This window comes from Sinocyclocheilus rhinocerous, unplaced genomic scaffold (genome assembly GCF_001515625.1).
Source record: "Sinocyclocheilus rhinocerous isolate Xijiao unplaced genomic scaffold, SAMN03320098_v1.1 scaffold2214, whole genome shotgun sequence".
NCBI classification, from domain to species: domain Eukaryota; kingdom Metazoa; phylum Chordata; class Actinopteri; order Cypriniformes; family Cyprinidae; genus Sinocyclocheilus; species Sinocyclocheilus rhinocerous.
In genome coordinates, this window is record NW_015636528.1 from 211,307 (window position 1) to 230,680 (window position 19,374).

At 37.4% G+C, this 19,374-nt stretch overlaps 2 protein-coding genes across 2 annotated transcripts; one reads left to right on the plus strand and one right to left on the minus strand.

The window, feature by feature from the left end:
• The first annotated feature begins 652 nt into the window (after window positions 1–652).
• LOC107747803 (AT-rich interactive domain-containing protein 5A-like) lies at window positions 653–16,114 on the plus strand. Its single transcript, XM_016562407.1, has 7 exons — window positions 653–755; window positions 4,265–4,353; window positions 8,604–8,769; window positions 10,521–10,573; window positions 12,432–12,529; window positions 12,704–12,857; window positions 14,081–16,114. Exons 1-7 carry the CDS (start codon window positions 752–754, stop codon window positions 15,311–15,313), a joined length of 1,797 nt encoding a protein of 598 aa, XP_016417893.1. The 5' UTR covers window positions 653–751; the 3' UTR covers window positions 15,314–16,114.
• A 90-nt stretch (window positions 16,115–16,204) lies between these two features.
• Window positions 16,205–18,413, minus strand: LOC107747804 (cytochrome c oxidase subunit 5B, mitochondrial-like). The gene is made up of 4 exons (XM_016562408.1): window positions 18,255–18,413; window positions 17,368–17,438; window positions 17,168–17,267; window positions 16,205–16,883 (listed from the first exon to the last, which is right to left on the minus strand). Exons 1-4 carry the CDS (start codon window positions 18,391–18,393, stop codon window positions 16,771–16,773), a joined length of 423 nt encoding a protein of 140 aa, XP_016417894.1. The 5' UTR covers window positions 18,394–18,413; the 3' UTR covers window positions 16,205–16,770.
• Between the last annotated feature and the right edge of the window lie 961 nt (window positions 18,414–19,374).

The window sequence follows — 19,374 nt, forward strand, 5'->3', positions numbered from 1 at the left end:
AGGCACAATGGATTGTGGGCAATTTTAGCCATTAGAGTGTGCACGGATCCACACTTCAAAAATCGACCTGAAATAGTAGACCATCCGGGGACTTTTGGCATACTCTTTTCAACATAGGCTACTAAGCTTTGGGACACACTTCTTCTAATCTCACATACTATTTAGGGTGGATAGTATGAACATTGAGACGCAGGGCGTTTGTTTTCTCAATATTTTGCTTTTCTTTTTTTTTTTTGCACCCTCATATTCCAGATTTCAAATAATTGTATCCAAATATTGTCCTATCCTAACAGACCATACATCAATGGAAAGCTTATTTATATGTATATTATAATATTATATATATTATAATATGTAAATGTATACATAAATTTCAATTAAAAAAAATTACCCTTATGACTGGTTTTGTGGTCCAGGGTCACATATATCCTAATAATTTATATATTTTTTCAGATTTCAAAATTGAAACTCTAAGAGAAGATTCAGTACAAAACTGCAGTTAGACATACTGAAAACCATGCACTCAAAGTCTGTAAAGCAACTTGTTTAAAACGAAAACGTACCGCTTAAAAAAAACAGACTTTGAAGAGGACTCAGAGTCCCAGGGTTCCTGATTGACTCGAGTGAGGAAGTCCTGTAGAGAGAGCGCGTGCTGAAGAGCGAGCTGTCAATTACTGAGACACGAGCCGAACAGACAGACATCAACACACGCTCCTGATATTACAGTCCGTGGACCACGCGCTCTTCTAAAATGGGTAAGCGATTATATTACTATGAATGATGCGAAAACTTTCTAATGTGAAAAAATTTACATGGCTTCGCTATCACATAATACTTTATATTGCTTAGTTTTTACACAAAACTGATTTTCTTGGCATTGACAGTTATCAAAGTTTCTTCAAAACAAATCTAAAGAGTCCGCTTTCAGGTTTTAAATTCAATTGCCTAATATATAGATTTAAGAAATTGTCTAGCCTATATTTTAAAGCCACATACAGAAGCGGTTCAAACCGTATACCGTTCCTGAGACACTAACGTTAGTATCTCTTATCTCACTAGTTATAATTTCATTTTTACTTGTTTTATCTAAAATGACTAGTCAGAATAGCTACTATATAGTTAAATTCAAAATCTTACTTGGACATCTCACGAAAAAAAAAAACTGAAATAGTAAGTAGGCTAATGAATATGTACTGGTTGATCTGATAAACAATATAGTAAAAACATACTAGTCACTATTTGATTATTTAGTAGTAGCTAGTTTAAACAATAAGTAAAATAAAATGAAATATTAGCTTTTTGGAAGGAATTAATGTTAAGTGGATTACCATAATGGCTATTACTGTCATTTTTAGTAATTTAAGTGACTGTAATAAGGACTAGATATGAGTAACCATAACAGGTTTTGCTCTTTGAGGAAGTGGTTTAGAGAAATAGCAACACATTGCTGTTGAAGCGTAAAACCCCTCATATACACCAACAGCAAACTGATGAGAACAGGCCAGATAAGCTTATTGACCGAACATCACAGGCCGTTTCGGTTTAGGAAGCCTTATCACAGATATGTATTTCTACGTTGATAACTTGTTATCGTGCTTTGATGTTGTCATAATGTGAAAACCAGTTTGTTTGTGACATTATGACGCTATCACATTGTGATGTTATCACGCGTTATGGCTTTATTTGTGAGACAATCCAGGATTATGACAAATTCATGATTAGCACATCAGAAGAAAAGCCACAGTTTAAATCCTTCTGGTGTTTGTAGTGATGCTCAGTTAAAGAATTCATTTGGGTTTATAACGTTTTGCCCCATCCGAACAATAGCAGGCTGCCAGAAACAATGCAGAAGTTGCTATCGCACCAGTGATAATATCAGTCCAACTTGTCACAATCTTTCTGCACTGTGGCTCAGAAGGGGAAGTAAAATAACAGAAGCCTGTTGAGTGCCCTGGCACAGGAAACGTCTGATCTCGAAAGCGAAGCGTTGCTGGATGTTACAGACAGAGATACGAGTGTAAAGAGTGGTGAGAAGGCTATGAGAAAGGGAAGTGGAGACTTTGAGGTAGAGGCAACCCAGAGCAAACCTATAATTCAATGCTTGTGTGGTTTGTAAATAAGATGCTGTCAGGTGCCTGATGGTTACATTGTGCTGGTTCTATTCAAACCAGATACATGAGCGGTAGATGGCTTGATATGCTCGCCTGTGTGCCATTTTTGACCTGAAATTTGGCCATCGAAAGTTCAGTGTGATGATAGTGTCCTCCCCTGCACCTTCTACAGAAATACAAAGCTCTGAAAAGCTTATAAAACTGGAATCACTGCACATTCGATGTCCGAATAATGATAAAAGATTGCGTAATAAATGCACGACTGGTACGTTTATGCAAGGTATAGATCAGGGGTGCCCAAACTCGGTCCTGGAGGGCCGGTGTCCTGCAGAGTTTAGCTCCAACCCCAATTAAACACACCTGAACCAGCTAATCGAGCTCTTATAGGCATACTAGAAACTTACCAGCAGGTGTGTTGAGGCAAGTTGGAGCTAAACTCTGCAGGACACCGGCCCTCCAGGACCGAGTTTGGGCACCCCTGGTATAGATTTTATAATAGAGGATGCATTGGTGTGTTCATTTTGTTAGACAGCTCACAAATGTTTATTTTTATATTCGAGCTGAGTATCACATAGCTGTGGTTTATACATACAGACAGGAAGTAGTGTTGTAATCATGTGGTTTCGTATTAGAATGTTCTTTCTTTCTTTCTTACAAGCCCATTTAACTCAATACTTCAGATTCAAAACTGCATTTTATAAAGCAGATGCTGGGTAAACCGAGAGCGTCACTCTGCTCATGCTAAATTAGCAGCTGATTTTGATTTTTAATGTGATTGGGATACACAGGATATACTCAAAGACACCAAACTCTCACTGGGCCGATACCCTTTCAAAAGGTACTAATATGATAACTTTATCTACTTTTAAATCACTAATATGTACCGTTAAGGTACTAATATGTACCATTTAGGGTAAATAAGGTGCAAAGATGTACCTTTTAGCTTTTGTAGGTATTGTAGGTATACTCCATTGACAACTTTGTACCTCAGACTTTTTTTCTAAGAGTGTAGAGGTGAGGGATGTTTATGCAGATCTAATCATGTAAATGCTGTTGGTAAAGGGACGGTTTAACCAAAAATGATGATCCTCATTTATTTACCTTCATCATGGTGTTCCAAACCTTTTTGACTTTCTTTCTTCTGTCGAGTACAAAAGAAGACGTTTTGAATACTGTGGTGTTATTGTTAACCAAAACTAAATCATTTACAGATTTTCGGTAATTGATATAAAGCTGAAATAAAATAAAAATATAAATATTAGATAAAAAACGTAAAACTTGAAAACTAGAACTGTTGTCTTGGCAACATTTTTGCACAAGCTGAAGGACTGAACTTTCTAAAACTGAATAAAAAATTCAGTTAATCTATATAGAAAACCCTAATAACTTATAAAAGTGACAAAAGCACATAACAAAATGGCTCAAACGAAAAAAAGAAAACACTTAAAAAAGAAATAAGTTTAAGTTGTAGTGCTAAAATTCCTAAAACTGAAATAAAAATTCCCTAAAGCTATATAGAAATATATATATTTTTAATCTTAAAAATTATTAAAAGTTTAAAAAGCATGTAGCAAAATTACTCAAATGTAAACTAAAAAAAATGGTCAAATGAAAACTGAAAATATTAAAATAAAAGCTCATTAAAAATGTTAATAAATACATTTAATACTAATAGTGTATAATTAATACTAAAATTACACTGAAGAATGTTTCAGCAGTTTTTACTTATACAATGAAGATCAGCGGAGCCCAAAACAACACTGGTTTCATTTACTTTCATTGTGTGGACAAAGAAACATGTTTTTTCTTTTGTGTTCTGCAGAAGAAAGTCATACAGGTTTGGAATGACATGAGAGTGAATACATTTTGACAGAATTTGCATATCAATCTCTGGGTGAACCAATTCTAGTTTACCAATTGCTTTGCAAAGTATTCACCTCTGCTTTTCTGTGGTGTCTCTGGAAAAGACCTACGCCTCTCTGTTCCCAAAATGAGTATTCATCAACTGATTCAACTGCATCAACATTGGAAATTGAACAACTCAAATCGGCTGCACACTAACAGAAAGTTTCAATCAGTGTGTACACTCTTTCGATGTATTACGTGTTTACACCTTCATTTGTGTGTAACTAGTATGCTGTGCTTTGTTTTAGTGTTGGACCCTCGAGGAGAGGTTGATGTTGGTGAAGGAGAACTAGAAGACTGTGAAAAGAAAAAGCAGGAGATGAATTCACCAAATCAAGTAAGGCGGCACATGTGGCTCGTGATTCACTCCTCCTCTTGTCATTTCAAGCCTGTATGGTGTTATTCCTTGAGGAAGGACACATTTGTGAGAACATTTCTCGATCATAGTTTACCAGAGGCTATCATACGACTTCAGTCACAGACTATTTTTATGATGGTCATTCTGTGGCAAAAGCTACGTAACATTTCTCAAAATTTCTGCTTTTGTGTTCCACTGAAAATCTAAAAGGGTTTGAAGCATCACAAGGGCGAGTAAATGATGACAGAATTCATATTATTTTGGGAGCACTGTCCCTTTAAGGCATGATTATGTATCATTTCCCAAAACTGTAAATGTGAATTTGTATGTAGTTTATGTAAATTTCACATCACTGATTCTCTTAATGTGGCTGAAGCGCAAATTTTGCTCGTAAAAATAACATCTCACTTCCCCTTTCGATCTAATGACTGTTGCCAAATTGATTTCTGGTATTATTGCAATATTTCGGTTACTGAGAATGCTGATGTCAGTAACAGTAGTTAGTCACATGAGATATGACACTGTTACCTTGTGGTTAGATTGTCCATTTGACTTTCATTTTGCAAGAAAAATTTTTTTTTTTCTCTGATGTGAGCAGGAAAAATCCGTATTCCAGTATATTTACATGCATTGACTCAACAGCCTCTGGTCTCTTTTATTTCGGTTACAGTTTTCGGTTCTTAATTTCTGCAGTACATCAGAATAACAAGTGAATGAGCGAGTTTTGAGTGTTACACTACATGCAAGGATACGCATATAAACAATCACGGTTGTTGTTTTTTCTCTCTCTCACACTTCTTGTAATTGAAAACAGTGTTTGTATGCTAGTGCAAAGATGCATCATATTTCCAGGGTGGCGTCAGAAGTTGAAAGCCGTGTGGTTTTGGTGGCGAGCGCTGGCCATGCCACTGCGTCTTCATCAGCATGTGTAAACTCTCATTTTGAGTGTTATTGACACGCCCGCTGCAGACTAACCCACGCACTTTTCCGAAATTTGAATGAGGTGGAAATTGAAGAGCTGCAGCTTGCAGAAAGTCTCTCACACTGGGGTCTGTGCTACTTTTAGCCACAGTTCGAGAGGGACGGGGGCACGGCTCTCAACACACAAAAAACCCTTCCTGTTTGAAACTCGAAGGTAGCATTTAAGAGCTAAGCTCTTCCCTGTTGTGGTCTTGATATGACTGTATTAAATTGAACGAGTGATCTTGTGTTTTTGTTACATATCAATTGGCCTAAATAGTTTTGTGAGAGCACGCTTTATGTATTTTAATATGCATTCCACCAGTTACATCTCTTCTTTGATTATATTTGTGGTTAAAGAATGATTTTGTAACCATTTCATTAGATAAAAGACACAAAATGCATACACAATATAAAGAGACCATTATAAACCAAATTCGGAAAAAACTACCACCTGCGTTTTTCTCAAAAACGCATTTCCCTTGATTACAAGATATTCAAATATTTATTCCAAGAACTAGTGCTAACACACTATTCCTCAAAGCTGGTTATTATCTGTGTTGTCAATATAACAGGAAATGTTTGGGTAGATGGTAATCAGATAAAGCCGTATATGAAATTTCAGTGAAGATGACTCAATTCAGGAGGACAGACTGGAGCTCAGCAGCACCCATAGCAAAAGACATGTGTCAATTTTTCTCTGTTGTATTTACGATTGAAGCAAGGGAAAGAATGAATCAGACTCTTTTAGATTGCCCCAGCTTTTGGGCCTACATGTATGATATTATTCCCTTCACAGGAAAGAGATTTAAACTTAGGCCTCAATGTTTACTCATTTCAGTACACTGAAAAGGGGCCTTCTTATCTTCTATATTACTCAGAAGCTAGAATAAAGCTCTATATGCACAATATTAGTCATTGTAGAGGCCTTGTTCTGGGAAGAAGTTACCCTCTCTGAGGAACTCTATTCAGTGTGAAACTTACTGACTGAACATTGCTTTGACAGCAAACGGCAGAGATCAACCACCAAAGTCATCAAATGGAAATCCAAAGCTTTCTGTGCGTAGCGTATATAGTCACTGGGGAATTTCTCTTCGCAAGCTGTTACCAATTGTTTTTGTCTTTTTACCCTTTTGGCGGGCGAATGTGATTTAACCAAACGTTGTTTCCAAAAAACTGTTTCCACAAACAATTAAGCCTGCTAAAAAACCTGCTGAAACAAGTCTAAGCTTAGCTGAGAAGTGGCCAAAACCTAAAACCAGCAAACCAGCTTAGGCTGGTTTCAAAAAGATTACACGCTTTTGTACAAAATTAATTTTTTTCATGTCGATTTAGTGTTAGTCAAGTCAAGTTACCTTTATCTCTACAGCGCTTTATACAATATAGATTGTTTCAAAGCAGCTTCAATTCAAATCAATTATGGAAACTCATCTATAAACACAATTCATATTGTGCTGTAAAACAGCTTTAAAAGACAATATTGTCATAATGAGTTCAATTCAGCTATAAGCAATTCTATATAAGGCAGCAATGTCGTTCGTTATTCAGCTTAAGTCAGTTGTTTCTTCCATCAAAGTTTATTTTTATGATCATTTTCAACCCTGTTACTTCTGTATCTTTAAGACTTCTTTATGTATATGAACTCATTTATGATTGGCTAAAAAAAATACATTTTTATAAAATCATGTTTTTCATAATGGCCGGCCAAAAACACCAGTTGCATCAAAGCCACAATGTATAGCCTACCAGCTGTACATAAGCAGCTTTTGTCATATTTTGCTTACATTAACTTATTTGCTAGGGTTTACCAACTTTTCTGCCCCCCTCTTATAAGTCATGTGTATTGTTACCGAGTGGGCGAACTTGTGACGGCTGGCGTTCATTTCTGCATGCCTTCACTCTTTCATTTCTCACTTGCGGCCTGCCTGCACTGTGGGTCATTGTCCTGTGTGCTTGCGCGCTAGTTGCTAGCAGTTCCACTTTGGCCTGATCATGTAGCGCTTTGCCACTCAGGGTGAATGTGCTGTTTTTCTGTAGATAACGTTCACTTACTTCCCTCTTTCAACGGGGCTTGTTCCTTCCTTGCTATACAAAAGCATCTACAAGGTTTATAAGGTGCTGATCATCGCTTTAGCGGTGTTTGCTAAAGCGAGCGCATCAGTGCGTAACTTATCCTGAACAGTTTACGCTAAAGATATGGATCATACCCCAAGTCATGAGAAAGAGGCGTTTCTAAGTTATCAGACTTGTGCATTTCACATAGTGTATACTACTTCTTATAGAAATAATATACTTAAAAGGATGTAGGCCTACCTAAGTGCAAACTAAATCTAACAGGCTGTTTGTGTGAAAGTGAAATTCGAAGGTTGTTCGAAGCATAGTTACGCTGCTTCCTGTAAATGACACAAACTCACCCACATATATTCATATATTGCCTATATCGTGTACAGTGCACACGCATACTGTAGATTTATTAGTTATCGAACCGTTATGTTGGGAACTCGTGAATTGGGCAGAAACTGACAATTATATGAAATAGAACATTTTTCAACTAGGGTGATTCTCACAAAAACATGTCCAGGTCATTTCACCTTAAAATAAAAATGAGAAAAAATAAAGTTTATAAAAATATATATATTTTGCATAAAGTCAGTGACACCATTTTTGAGACCAATTATTTTATTTTATTAAATTAAATTTTATTTTATTTTATTTTATTTTATTCATTGTGACCCTTTCATTTCCCCTCAATTTTTTTTACCTGTTGTGTTCTGACTAAATTCTTCTTATTTGAATAATTTTTTTTTTTGCATAAAGTCAGTGACACCTTTTTTGAGACCAATTATTTTATTGTATTAAATTAAATTTTATTTTATTTTATTTTATTCATTGTGACCCTTTCATTTCCCCTCAATTTTTTTAACCTGTTGTGTTCTGACTAAATTCTTCTTATTTGAATAATTTTTTTTTTACTTTATTTTAAAATATGTGTAAATATTCTTTTTTTTTTTTTTTAATTTTTTTAATTTTAAATTTTTGTAATTTTATTTAAATTGTACAAGAAATACTACCATAATCTGAATTGATTACTATTTAAATGTTAATCATAAATAAAATATTTTTTCACCGTATAATAGTGAGGTATATGAAAACAATGTCACATTCTTCGAAGAATATGCGTAATATTCCTAAAATATTCTTTCTTCAAGTAAAAGCACTTTTTTTGGACAACTTTTGTGTTTTTTAACCGTACGCTATTTTTCCACTAGACCAGCAGGGAGATGGAGAACATGGTGTCCACCAATAGCAGTGAGGAAGGTTCCAGAACGGACCAGTCTGAGAGTGAAGAGAAAACCTTTGTGACCAATCTGTACTGTTTCATGAAGGAAAGAAGCACGCCTATAGAGAGAATTCCCCATCTTGGCTTTAAACAGAGTGAGTCTGAATACGGTTGCATGTAATATTACAGCATTTAAATAAGTGGTTTTCAGCTGGTTTTGCTTCAAGATGTAGATTTTACATTGAACAGCATGTGGCAACCCAACACAAAACCCTCAAATACTCTCAAAATCGTGCAAATGTACTGCAATTCAATAAATTTAATGTAAATGTAATTGTTCAGAACTGTGTAGGCACTACAATATGCAAACGTTTTAGTTTCAAGCTCTCAGCAGCCATAATTCACCTCACCAAAACAAAGTGAGTCTGAATACGGTTGCATGTAATATTACAGCATTTAAATGTGGTTTTCAGCTGGTTTTGCTTCAAGATGTAGATTTTACATTGAACAGCATGTGGCAACCCAACACAAAACCCTCAAATACTCTCAAAATCGTGCAAATGTACTGCAATTCAATAAATTTAATGTAAATGTAATTGTTCAGAACTGTGTAGGCACTACAATATGCAAACGTTTTAGTTTCAAGCTCTCAGCAGCCATAATTCACCTCACCAAAACACATTGTGGTCGTCACAAACCAAGTGAACCCGTGTTTAGTGTTGTCTCTGGCTCATCTTTTGTTTCACCTTCTATAGTTTTGTTCATGGTTTCTGAGCATGAGGGCATGTTACACAATGCATACGTGTTGCAATCTGTCTGATTTGACTAGCTTTTACAAGCAAAAGATCAGATACACAGACTTTAACATCAGTAACAAAGTTAAAGGTTTTCGCCTTCCTTTTAAAAGTTGAACAGCCTATTTATTATGCTGTTCCAACTACACACAACTATTTAGTTAATTGCATTTTATTATTTACATTTAGCATGATTTCTCAGAACAGAACACATCCACAACCATTTTTTGGGTTGCAATGCCCTCATTAAAACCACTAATATATCATATTATATATAAAACATGCTGACTAAATCATGTACTGCATCTGACACTTTCCAAGAATGTGGTACACTTTGGTTTTCTTTAAACCATGAGACAGAAATTACATTATTAATTATGTTATGAGAACTGTTAGATAACTGTTTTGTTAACTGTTATCTAAAATAAAACCAATCTAAAATTAATTAATTAATAAATTAATTAAGCTATTATTAAATTAAATAGTTAAATTATCATTAGTCAGAATTTTTACAGTCTATTCAATTCTTATTTAATTCATTGTATTAAAAATATTTTAAATTAATTATGAAAAAAATGTATATTTAGTTACAATATGATTTTTCCTCATTACATTACACTCAAAGTTGACTCAATTTGGACTTTTTATATTGGGACAGACAGACAATACATTTAGTCAGTTGTTAAAAATGTTGTTGTGTTGAGCTTAATCATGTAAGTCTGTTAACCAAAATATTTTCTTCAATTAATAGAACATATGTTTATTAATAACTACAAACCAACATTTGCTACCACTACTGAGTGAGGCTACATTTGTGCTAAATTTGCAACCCTGTTACCCCTTCTGGCATTGTTGTTGTTTTCTTCTTCTTCTTCTTCTTTTTTAAAAAAGTTTTAAAATGTATTTCAGAATGTCCCAAAATTTGGTAACAAGGTCGCATACCTCATATAAAATGAATAGATATATATATCTATATAAATAAAACAGCTCGTATAACATTTAATCTGACTTCTTTTAGATGAAGAGCACCTCATTTCACTGATTTTCACCGTTCACAGTTTTGATGAGAAATTTGTGTATTGACACAATCATGTCTCTTGTCTTTTTTCCAGTCAACTTGTGGAAAATCTACAAAGCTGTGGAGACACTTGGAGGATATGATGCGGTAAGTATCCTCACGCAAACAAACCTCCAGACAGACCTTTCACAACCTGGTGCTGGTCTATCTCCCCCATCTCTCATTCACACCCCTGATAGCATTATCTTGTCGATATGTTGTGCAAGTATGCCAACTGCCCTAACGAGGAAGTTGAGAAGCAGGTCATGCATTTGCCACTTGCTCTTGCACAGTGGAAACTATGATGGCTTTAGGCCACACCATACATACAACAGTGACCGTTATGACCACAATGAGAACGGGGGTCCATCTTCCACCTAGCTCTTTCTGCCCAAACCCACTGCTTCAAAGCTTTGTTCTGTCACACTTAAGTTTCCACTCACTCTAAGGTGCTAAAGTGTTTGTATTTTTAATGAGTGTGCGTGTGGTCAGTAAAACCGATGTTTGACAAAACAATGTCTGTCTGCATATAATTTTAGTCTTGGTCAAAGGGGGTGTTGTGTATGTGTGTGAATTAGGTCTGGGAGTGGAAAGTCTGACCTTGTACTCTAAAAAGAGTCATGCTAAAAAAAATGCCATTATTGCATCAGTCAAACTTTTTTCCAGTAACACAACTAAACTGAACGTGTTTGCGGTCACCAAACAAACTTCAGAGGACTGATACCTGTAAATAAAAAGTACCTCGGTCATTAATTGATTTAGCAATGTGTCAGGCAGTAAGGGTGGTATTAGCATTGTAAAGCTGAAACTTTTATCAGCCTGTGAAAATAAATTTGGGGTATGTACTTACACACATATGAGGCAACCTCTGAAACTAACCAGTGACTAGTCATGAAGTTCCACTATGACAAGGGCTGATCATATTGATACTGCAGTGCATGCAATACACACACAGTCAGTCCAAGAAAACAAAATGCAAGCACAGATGCTAATTTAGAATTGCACATGAAACACATTTATCCATAAGGCGCCTTCACATCAGCGAAACTTTGTGGGCAAAGAAGGTCCATTTTCAGTAGTGATGCATGAAGCATCGTTTAGTCGGAGGTCACTTCCTAATTAAACAGCATTGTGTTGGTCAACATGGCAAATTGACATGTTCAGAGTTAAACTAGCTTGAATTCGATACAAAATCTATATAGGGAACACATCCCTTGTGTGAAATTCCCATGGAGAAGACTGGATTTTGCCTGCAAAATTTTGTTGTATAAAGGTACATTTATGTAACCACACTCTTACGACACCAAACTATTTTTTTTTTTTATTAATTTTTGGCATTTTTGCCTTTATGATAGGACAGTTTAGATCTGACAGGAAGCGAAGTGGGAGAGAGAGGGGGGGTGGGATTAGGAAAGGTCCTCGAGCCGGGATACGAATTCGGGAAAGCTCGTAGCACAACGACGCTGTATGTCGGCGCGCTGCCCAAGAGGCTATCAGCACCGACAGAACACCAAACCATTTTCAATTATGTTTTATTCATTCACATTCAGATAATCAACCAATTTAGCACAGGTAGAGCATGATAATTAGCACAATTATAGTAAATATTTTTACAGCCAACTTACCTCTGTCCCACAACAGTTTTCAAGTTTCCCTCCTCCTTCCCAACTCCTAACTATTCCTATCCCAGCTTGGGATATGGAGGAGTTCTCTGGGTTCTGGCTAAATGCCGAGCTCGGAGCCCTCTCCTCAGACAGCACACCAAATATGCATACTATTTCCTGAATATATAATCTGAATATATATATATATATATATATATATATAGTGCAAACTCGTGAATTAGTCATTATTATCTGGGTTTGTAATTGAATCATTGTCAGAGAAGTCGCTAAAGTACAGTAGGTAGTTACATTTAGTTTTCTTTTCTTCTAAGGGTGTGTAATAACGTTGTGTTTACTCACAGGTAACGGCGCGGAGGCTATGGAAAAATGTGTATGATGAGTTGGGTGGTAGTCCAGGCAGTACCAGTGCAGCCACCTGCACACGCAGACACTACGAAAGGTAAACCCACTTGTTAACTGTAATGAACCAGACAATTTTTTTATTCACAAGTCGAAAATCTTAAGTCGGATCGCTCAAACTCACATTGCCCACATGAACACAACTGCTCAGTTGAAGAAATGTGCATTGACTGCTAACCCATGGCTCCAACAGTAAGACTCTTTCTTTGTACAGGTTGGTGTTGCCCTTTGAGCGGCAGCTGAGAGGGGAGGAGGACAAACCGCTACCACCCTCCAAACCTCGAAAGCAGTACAAGAGGAGCCCTGAGAACAGGGGAAGTAAGCCAGAGAGCAAGAAAAAGAGGAAGATGGAGAGAGAAGAGTGTGAGGTGAGCAGGAAGAAAATGCACTTGGATCAAAGAACCTCTTTGTCAAATGTACAATTAGGGTTGGAACTATGCTATGAGAACTTCAGCTTTGTGACGACACATTTTTAAGTAATGACTCAAACAGATTGTTGAATTAATTCATTGAAATTGACCATTTGAACCATTCATCCATTCTTCAAACCTGTTGTCCTATGTAGGGTCAGGGGCATGCCGGATCCAATCCCAGTGTCTCAGGCTGTAGGCAGGGAAACACCCTGGACCATAGGTCGTCAAACCTGCTCCTGGGGACTCACTGTCCAAGCTTTCCAACCTTCTTCCGCACACCTGGCCTGTGACTTTTCAAGTGAGCCTGAACACCTTGATAAGCTGGATCAGGTGTGTTTGATTAGGGTTGGAGCTGAACTCTGCAGGACAGTGGGTCCCCAGGTGCAGGGTTGAAGACCTATGCCCTGGACGGTTGGCTGTTTGAACCCATTCATAGAAAAGAATTTAGTGCTGTTTAAGCTACTATCTAAATCAGGGATGTCAAACAGTTCCTGGAGGGCTACAGCAGAGTTTAGCTTCAGATTTAATTAAATACACCTAAACCAGCCCTGTTGAAAAAAAAAGAGCATATGCTGGTTAGGTTTGTTTTGAAGCATAGCAGCTGGTTTGAGCTGGTCCTTAGTTGGTCATGAGCTGGTTTAAGCTGGTCCAGAGCTGGTTATAAACTGGTCTAAGTAACTAGCTCCTGCTCAGGACCAGCTCAGGACCAACTTAAATCAGCTTAAACAAGCTCATGACCAACTAAGGACCAGCTTAAACCAGCTGCCATGCTTCAAAACATACCTAACCAGCATATGCTGTTTTTTTCAACAGGGAGCTAATTAAGGTCTTCAGGATTACTTGAAAACTTAAGGTAGTTGTGTTGGAGCAGGGTGGTGTTAAACTCTGCAGGACTGTGGCCCTCCAGGAGATGATTTTGACACCCCTGGTCTAAATGCTCCCATATTCAAGTCTTGGGAGAAGGACGGGTCACGGTCAATCAGCTAGTCTAATGACATGCTATAGGAAATTTAATGGCCAAATAAAAGGCACATTAGAACGTTCACGATATTCACAATGTTGCTTTTATATTGCCAGCAAAACAACAATTTGATGCATAGTGTATATCTCTAAATGTCCTATGTGTGGAGATGTATCTGTCTGCTCCTTGTCCTGAAGCATATCCCTTTTGTTCACAGGAGAAAATGGGATCAGATCATCACTGTGAGAGAGGCATGTGCTCCCATCACAGTCCATGGTTGGCATCCTCCGATCGCCTGGACTCTGATCAGTCATCCGCAGTTTCTGTCCACGGTCCCCACCCTGGCACCTGCTCTAGAGAGATCTCTCTCCTTCATACTCCTACCCCGACTGAGGTGATCTCTCCCTTGGAGAAGAAGAAGCGTCTGGCCCAGGCTAGCCTGTCCATCCCTGTCTCTGGTGCCTTGGAGGATGGTGCAGAACTGGAGAGACCCTCTGTTATTCAGCTATCCCACTCTTCCCCGTCTCCTGTGTGTCCTTCTTCTACTCGCACTCGCCACTCTTCCGATGGCTCACCCCTCCCTTTCTCCTCTCCGTCTGGCTCCTTGTCCCGTAGCCCCTCTCCTTGCTCTGTCTCCTCTGAGGACTGTATAGACGTGACGACGTCTCCTTCCAAAGAACCCGAAAGTAAGACACCTTCTCGTTTGTCTACTCTGCCCATGTCCAAGGCTGCTAGCACCGGAGTTTGCAAGCCTTTCGGATGTTACCCCAGCAGCAAAGAACTTGCCAACTATCACCGCTACAATTACAGGGATTTCCTGCCAGGTGGCCCACCCCATTCCGAAAAGACCCAGAGGAGTCTTTCGCCATGGACCTTGGATGGTAAATCCACCACCAGATTTGCGTCCTACAGGCTGCCTTCACCTGCATACACCAAACCCTGCTGGGTCCCTCATGCCTCCAGCTTCTACAAGGTCTCACCACGAGATCCCTGCAGGCCTGTGTCACTACAGCCCACTTTTAAACCGCACATGTCCTACCCCCAGCACCTCCTAAAGCGGCCCACCACTGAGGAATCCTACTTGAAGAAGATACCAGTAGCCTCTCCACATCGCATTATGGACAGGAAAGAGAAAGCAAAGACAGCGTTGCCTCTGCCTACCCAGCAGTTCCTCTTCCACCCTCATGCCAGTCTAACAATGCCCTACATGCCAACCTCAGAGAGAACTCGGGCAGATTTAACCGAACAGTTGAAGGCTCTACCTCTTCAACCGGTCCTTCTTCCAAGCCATCTAACAATACCTCCTGCTCAGACTCACTCTATGCATTGCCCGCCAATGGGCAACCCCTTTACTGGATCCTACCAGGCTGCTTTGCCCTCCTACCCTTACCCGTTACCCATCTGGCATCCACCCACTGGGTACAACATGGCAGGCCTGCAGCCGTACTGAACTATTCTGAAATGACTGGTCCTTACGGTCTAGCTTTCTGTTATTCTTCAGGTCAGCGTGAAACCAAAGTTGATACAGTTCACTTTCTTAATACAGACTCCTTTAGAACGAACTACAAACTCTTGATACTGCAGGATCAAGTCAATTTTCATGATCAAGTTTCAGGATCATTTTACATGAAGTAAAATGGGTTGCAAAGTGTTTAATGTTGATTTGAAAAACTAATGCTAACTGAAAGACTGTTACATACAAAGTCCTGTAGCTCAGCTGGTAGAGCACGGCACTTGCAACGACAAGGTTTTGGAATCAATTCCCAGTGTATACACAATACTGATAAAATGTAGCAGTGAATGCACTGTTGTAAATCACTTTGGAGAAAATTGTCTGCCAAATGCTGTTAAAATGTAAATGTTACATGTTGATATGTTCATCAGTGTACCTATATCTGCAAAAGAGAATAGCCTCCTAGTTCATGTGGAATAAGCATACACAATTTTTTTTTTATGCAATTCTTCTAATGAATACAAATTATTTTGTGGTACAATTCAGGGTCCAGCGTAAATAATCAAGTTTCTTGCATATCTTGATAAAGGGCTAGTCTGGTTCAAAAAGGAATATTCACATAAGGGTACATCCTAGAAATTGTTTTTAAACAGTTTTTTTTTTTCTTTTTTTAACATTTATATTAGTCTCAAGGCACTTGACAAGATCAATGCGTTTGACAGCGCACCAATAATGTGAAAAATTTCTGTAATGTATAGTTGTACATTGCATACTGACTGAATGTAAAAAATATTTTTGTTTAAAATAAATTTGTCAAGATAATTTCACGTCTTCAAGACACTTGCTGTAAATCAACTGCAAAGATTCTAGCAATGAGATGACACATCATACGTGTTGAAACACCACATTTATTTTACAGGAAAGTTCAACAAGGGAGAGCATTCAATCTCAACACTTTCAAAGTAAATGGAGCATATTTTGGATCCCACAGAATTGGGAATGTACCATCTTTGTCTAAACACTGAAAAATCAAAGACAATGTCTGTAGACATTATCTCTTTTGCAAGAATGTGCAAACTTCTGTAATGCTAGTAAATTTTAAGTAATAGCTCATTTATGTAACAGGGCAAGGAATGCATTGTATTTCTAAGGAAAGTTTGGAATGTGTAAGCAGCTGATCTTGCACAGCAAAGAACAGGGCATGTTAACTATTCCTCAAAAAAATAAATAATAATAAACCAACATTCACAAATAGGAAAGCACTGCCAAATCTTGCATTTCAGATTTGCAGATCTACTTATGTGAAGCAACACAATGAGAAAGAACTAACTAGGCCCCTATAAAGTGCAATTCTATTCTTCAGAACAGAGATTAGCAGAGGAGATTGCGCATAAGTCTATCTATGGTGATCGAGTCAGTATGAGAGTGTTTAGGCCGCCTATGCGGTGTATATTTCAGTGGGGTAACTCGTGTGGAACAAGTTTGTAGTAAGCACCACAGGATGGGCAGCGCTGGGCCTCACCCTGATGCAACCAAAACCAAACCACTGCAGTGTTGTCCTCTTCACCTTCAAAAAACAAAGACACGTAGGTTAACAGGTTTGACCAAATGTCATTAGGTTGTTATAATGGCTCATACTGATAATAAACACATACTAGACTAAAAGAGGAGGAGTAGACTAGTTAGCGTTGGTCTTTATTTGCAGCAGCCTTTGAGTCAGCACTGCCATGGTTAAGTAAAGCAAGTAAACATCCTAATGTGTCAATATTTACCGGTATTAATGAGACAAGGATGAACACATAAAGAGTTTTACTAAAATCTAAATGATAGTTAAATGATACGATCACTTACAAACACAGCCAACAATCCTCTTGTTGGTTATGGAGGGGACGATGTGCGGGTCTTGTTTGGAGCCTGCATACTCCTTCGGTTTCAAGATGTTATACGGATCCTAGTGGAGAAGACAGCATTGATTGTTCTGAACTCACACAGAACTCTTTATTTCACAAGAAGCCACAACAGAACAATAGAACACGTTACAAGACACTAACAGTTCCTTTCTTGGACGCCTCCAACACAATCTTCTCCAGACCGGTGGCCTGCTCATCATCTGTGGGGATGCCTGAACACAAGTTCACAAATTAATCATATTACAGACCACGACTGCAAGGTGTACTGATGTTCCACAAGCATTTTATTTTTGTTGTTTTCCACAATTTTTTTTAGCAAATCATTGGACTCGACCTACTTAAAGGTTCTTTATTTCAATGACAAAAGGATTGTTATAATTATTGGTCTATATATTGTATAGTTATGACATAAAACATCATAAATTTAATTACAAATATCTTACTTATTGGTCATAATTTCAAGTCCTCTAATAATTATACATTTGCATTTCACAATTATGGCTTTTGTAAAAAAATTACGACTCAAAATTAAGAGCTAATTTCATAACTTCGAACTTTTATCTCATGATTTCAATTTTTCTTTGATCGCATTTCAACTTAACCTTACAATTATGGTTTACTAAATCATTTTTGGCTTTTGTGGCAGAAATTGGCATCTATTTGGCATGAAACGCAAATCTTTCCCCTGCCATTATTGTTAGTATGCAACAAACTATTTCTATTTCCTGCAAGTTCAACTGTGACTAAGTTAAATAGGATGACAGCGAGTAAGAAGATTAGACTTAGTACGAATACACGGACAACTCTTCAAGGAGGAAATAACGATGAAGCATCGCGACAAAAATTATGCAACAGTTACATTCAAGCCAGTGTGTGTGTATATATATATATATATATATATATATATACATAACGTTAGTTGACTGTATATTTGTATGATTGGGCGAGAGATGCTGTTGCTAAGCTGTGTTTTTCAGCGCAAACCGTCCAAACACGCACTCAAAATAAAGCCATTGATCGAGCAGTACCTCCAGACGCCAGTCCCCTGACTGGAGCTTGAGCTGGCAGAGACTGACGGCTGTAAACAGCAGCAGCAGCACGGGTCGCTGATCTCAAGAGAAGCCTGGCCGCCATTATGTCTGACAAACAGCTGCGCATGCGCTTCATATGAAGAGCGCCGCGGGAAAAGCGCAATGCCGACATCTAGCGGTCTGGACGACTCAAACAAGGAAAAAAGAGTCACTTTTATTTAGTCAGAAATGTTTAAAGTATTTTATTAATATTATAAAAATATTTAATTATTTAATAGTTTATTATTAAAGCATTTTATTATTATTATTTAGGAAACAACATAAGCAATAAACAAAAATTAAATCTCGGGTTACAGTCATGTGGAGACAGTCTAAAACGATGTCTAAAATGTACAAAATACAATACAATTAGTTCACACTAAGTGGTAGTACACTAATTCACAATGTTCACATTTACACATAATATACTAATTATACACAATGCACAGTGTACACATACAGTGTCCACAATTACAGAATTGTGGAATGAGACTGATGCAAGAGTCCTTTCACAGTTTAATATCAATAACTGGTGCAGAATGTGGCACTGGAGAAAAATATCTGGCACTAAACATCAGTATACTGTAATAAAGAAAGAGGGGAATGAAAAGAAGAAAAACAACAAAGCAACAGAGAACAACGTAATTTGTAAAATTCACAAATGCTGAGATTCTTATTCAAACAGCCTCTTATATATTGCATGTCCACCTAATTTCACAAAATCTGAATTTTCTAAATCTTTTTGATTGAGAACTAAAATGATATATTAATATATTATTAACTATTAATATATTAATATACAGTATATCACTAGAAAAAAGCTTCTTTTTTATTGTCTTTATGCTTGATTTTTTTATTCTTTTTTTATTAACAATATCAAAAAGATACACATTAGAACAAGAACATGTGTGGGATACATAAAAAATTAAAAGGTAATTAAATAAGTAAAATAATACTAATAATATAAAATAAATAAATCATGAACATACAGTCATACAATCATTTTACAATCATAAAAGCTACAACTTATTTATGCGTTTTTCTATAAGATTGGATGTAAGCTTCTCTTCTCATCTTC

What these genes read in the sequence shown, in the direction of transcription:
- LOC107747803 (XM_016562407.1), top strand. An exon ending in AGATGAATTCACCAAATCAA is followed by an intron (nt 4,354 to 8,603) that starts GTAAGGCGGCAC and finishes TTTTTCCACTAG; the next exon opens with ACCAGCAGGGAGATGGAGAA. An exon ending in TGGAGAGAGAAGAGTGTGAG is followed by an intron (nt 12,858 to 14,080) that starts GTGAGCAGGAAG and finishes TTTTGTTCACAG; the next exon opens with GAGAAAATGGGATCAGATCA.
- LOC107747804 (XM_016562408.1), bottom strand. Translation starts at nt 18,393, where the DNA reads ATGAAGCGCATGCGCAGCTGTTTGTCAGACATAATGGCGGCCAGGCTT. An exon ending in CAGGGGACTGGCGTCTGGAG is followed by an intron (nt 17,439 to 18,254) that starts GTACTGCTCGAT and finishes ACTTGTGTTCAG; the next exon opens with GCATCCCCACAGATGATGAG. An exon ending in GAGGATTGTTGGCTGTGTTT is followed by an intron (nt 16,884 to 17,167) that starts GTAAGTGATCGT and finishes TGTTTTTTGAAG; the next exon opens with GTGAAGAGGACAACACTGCA.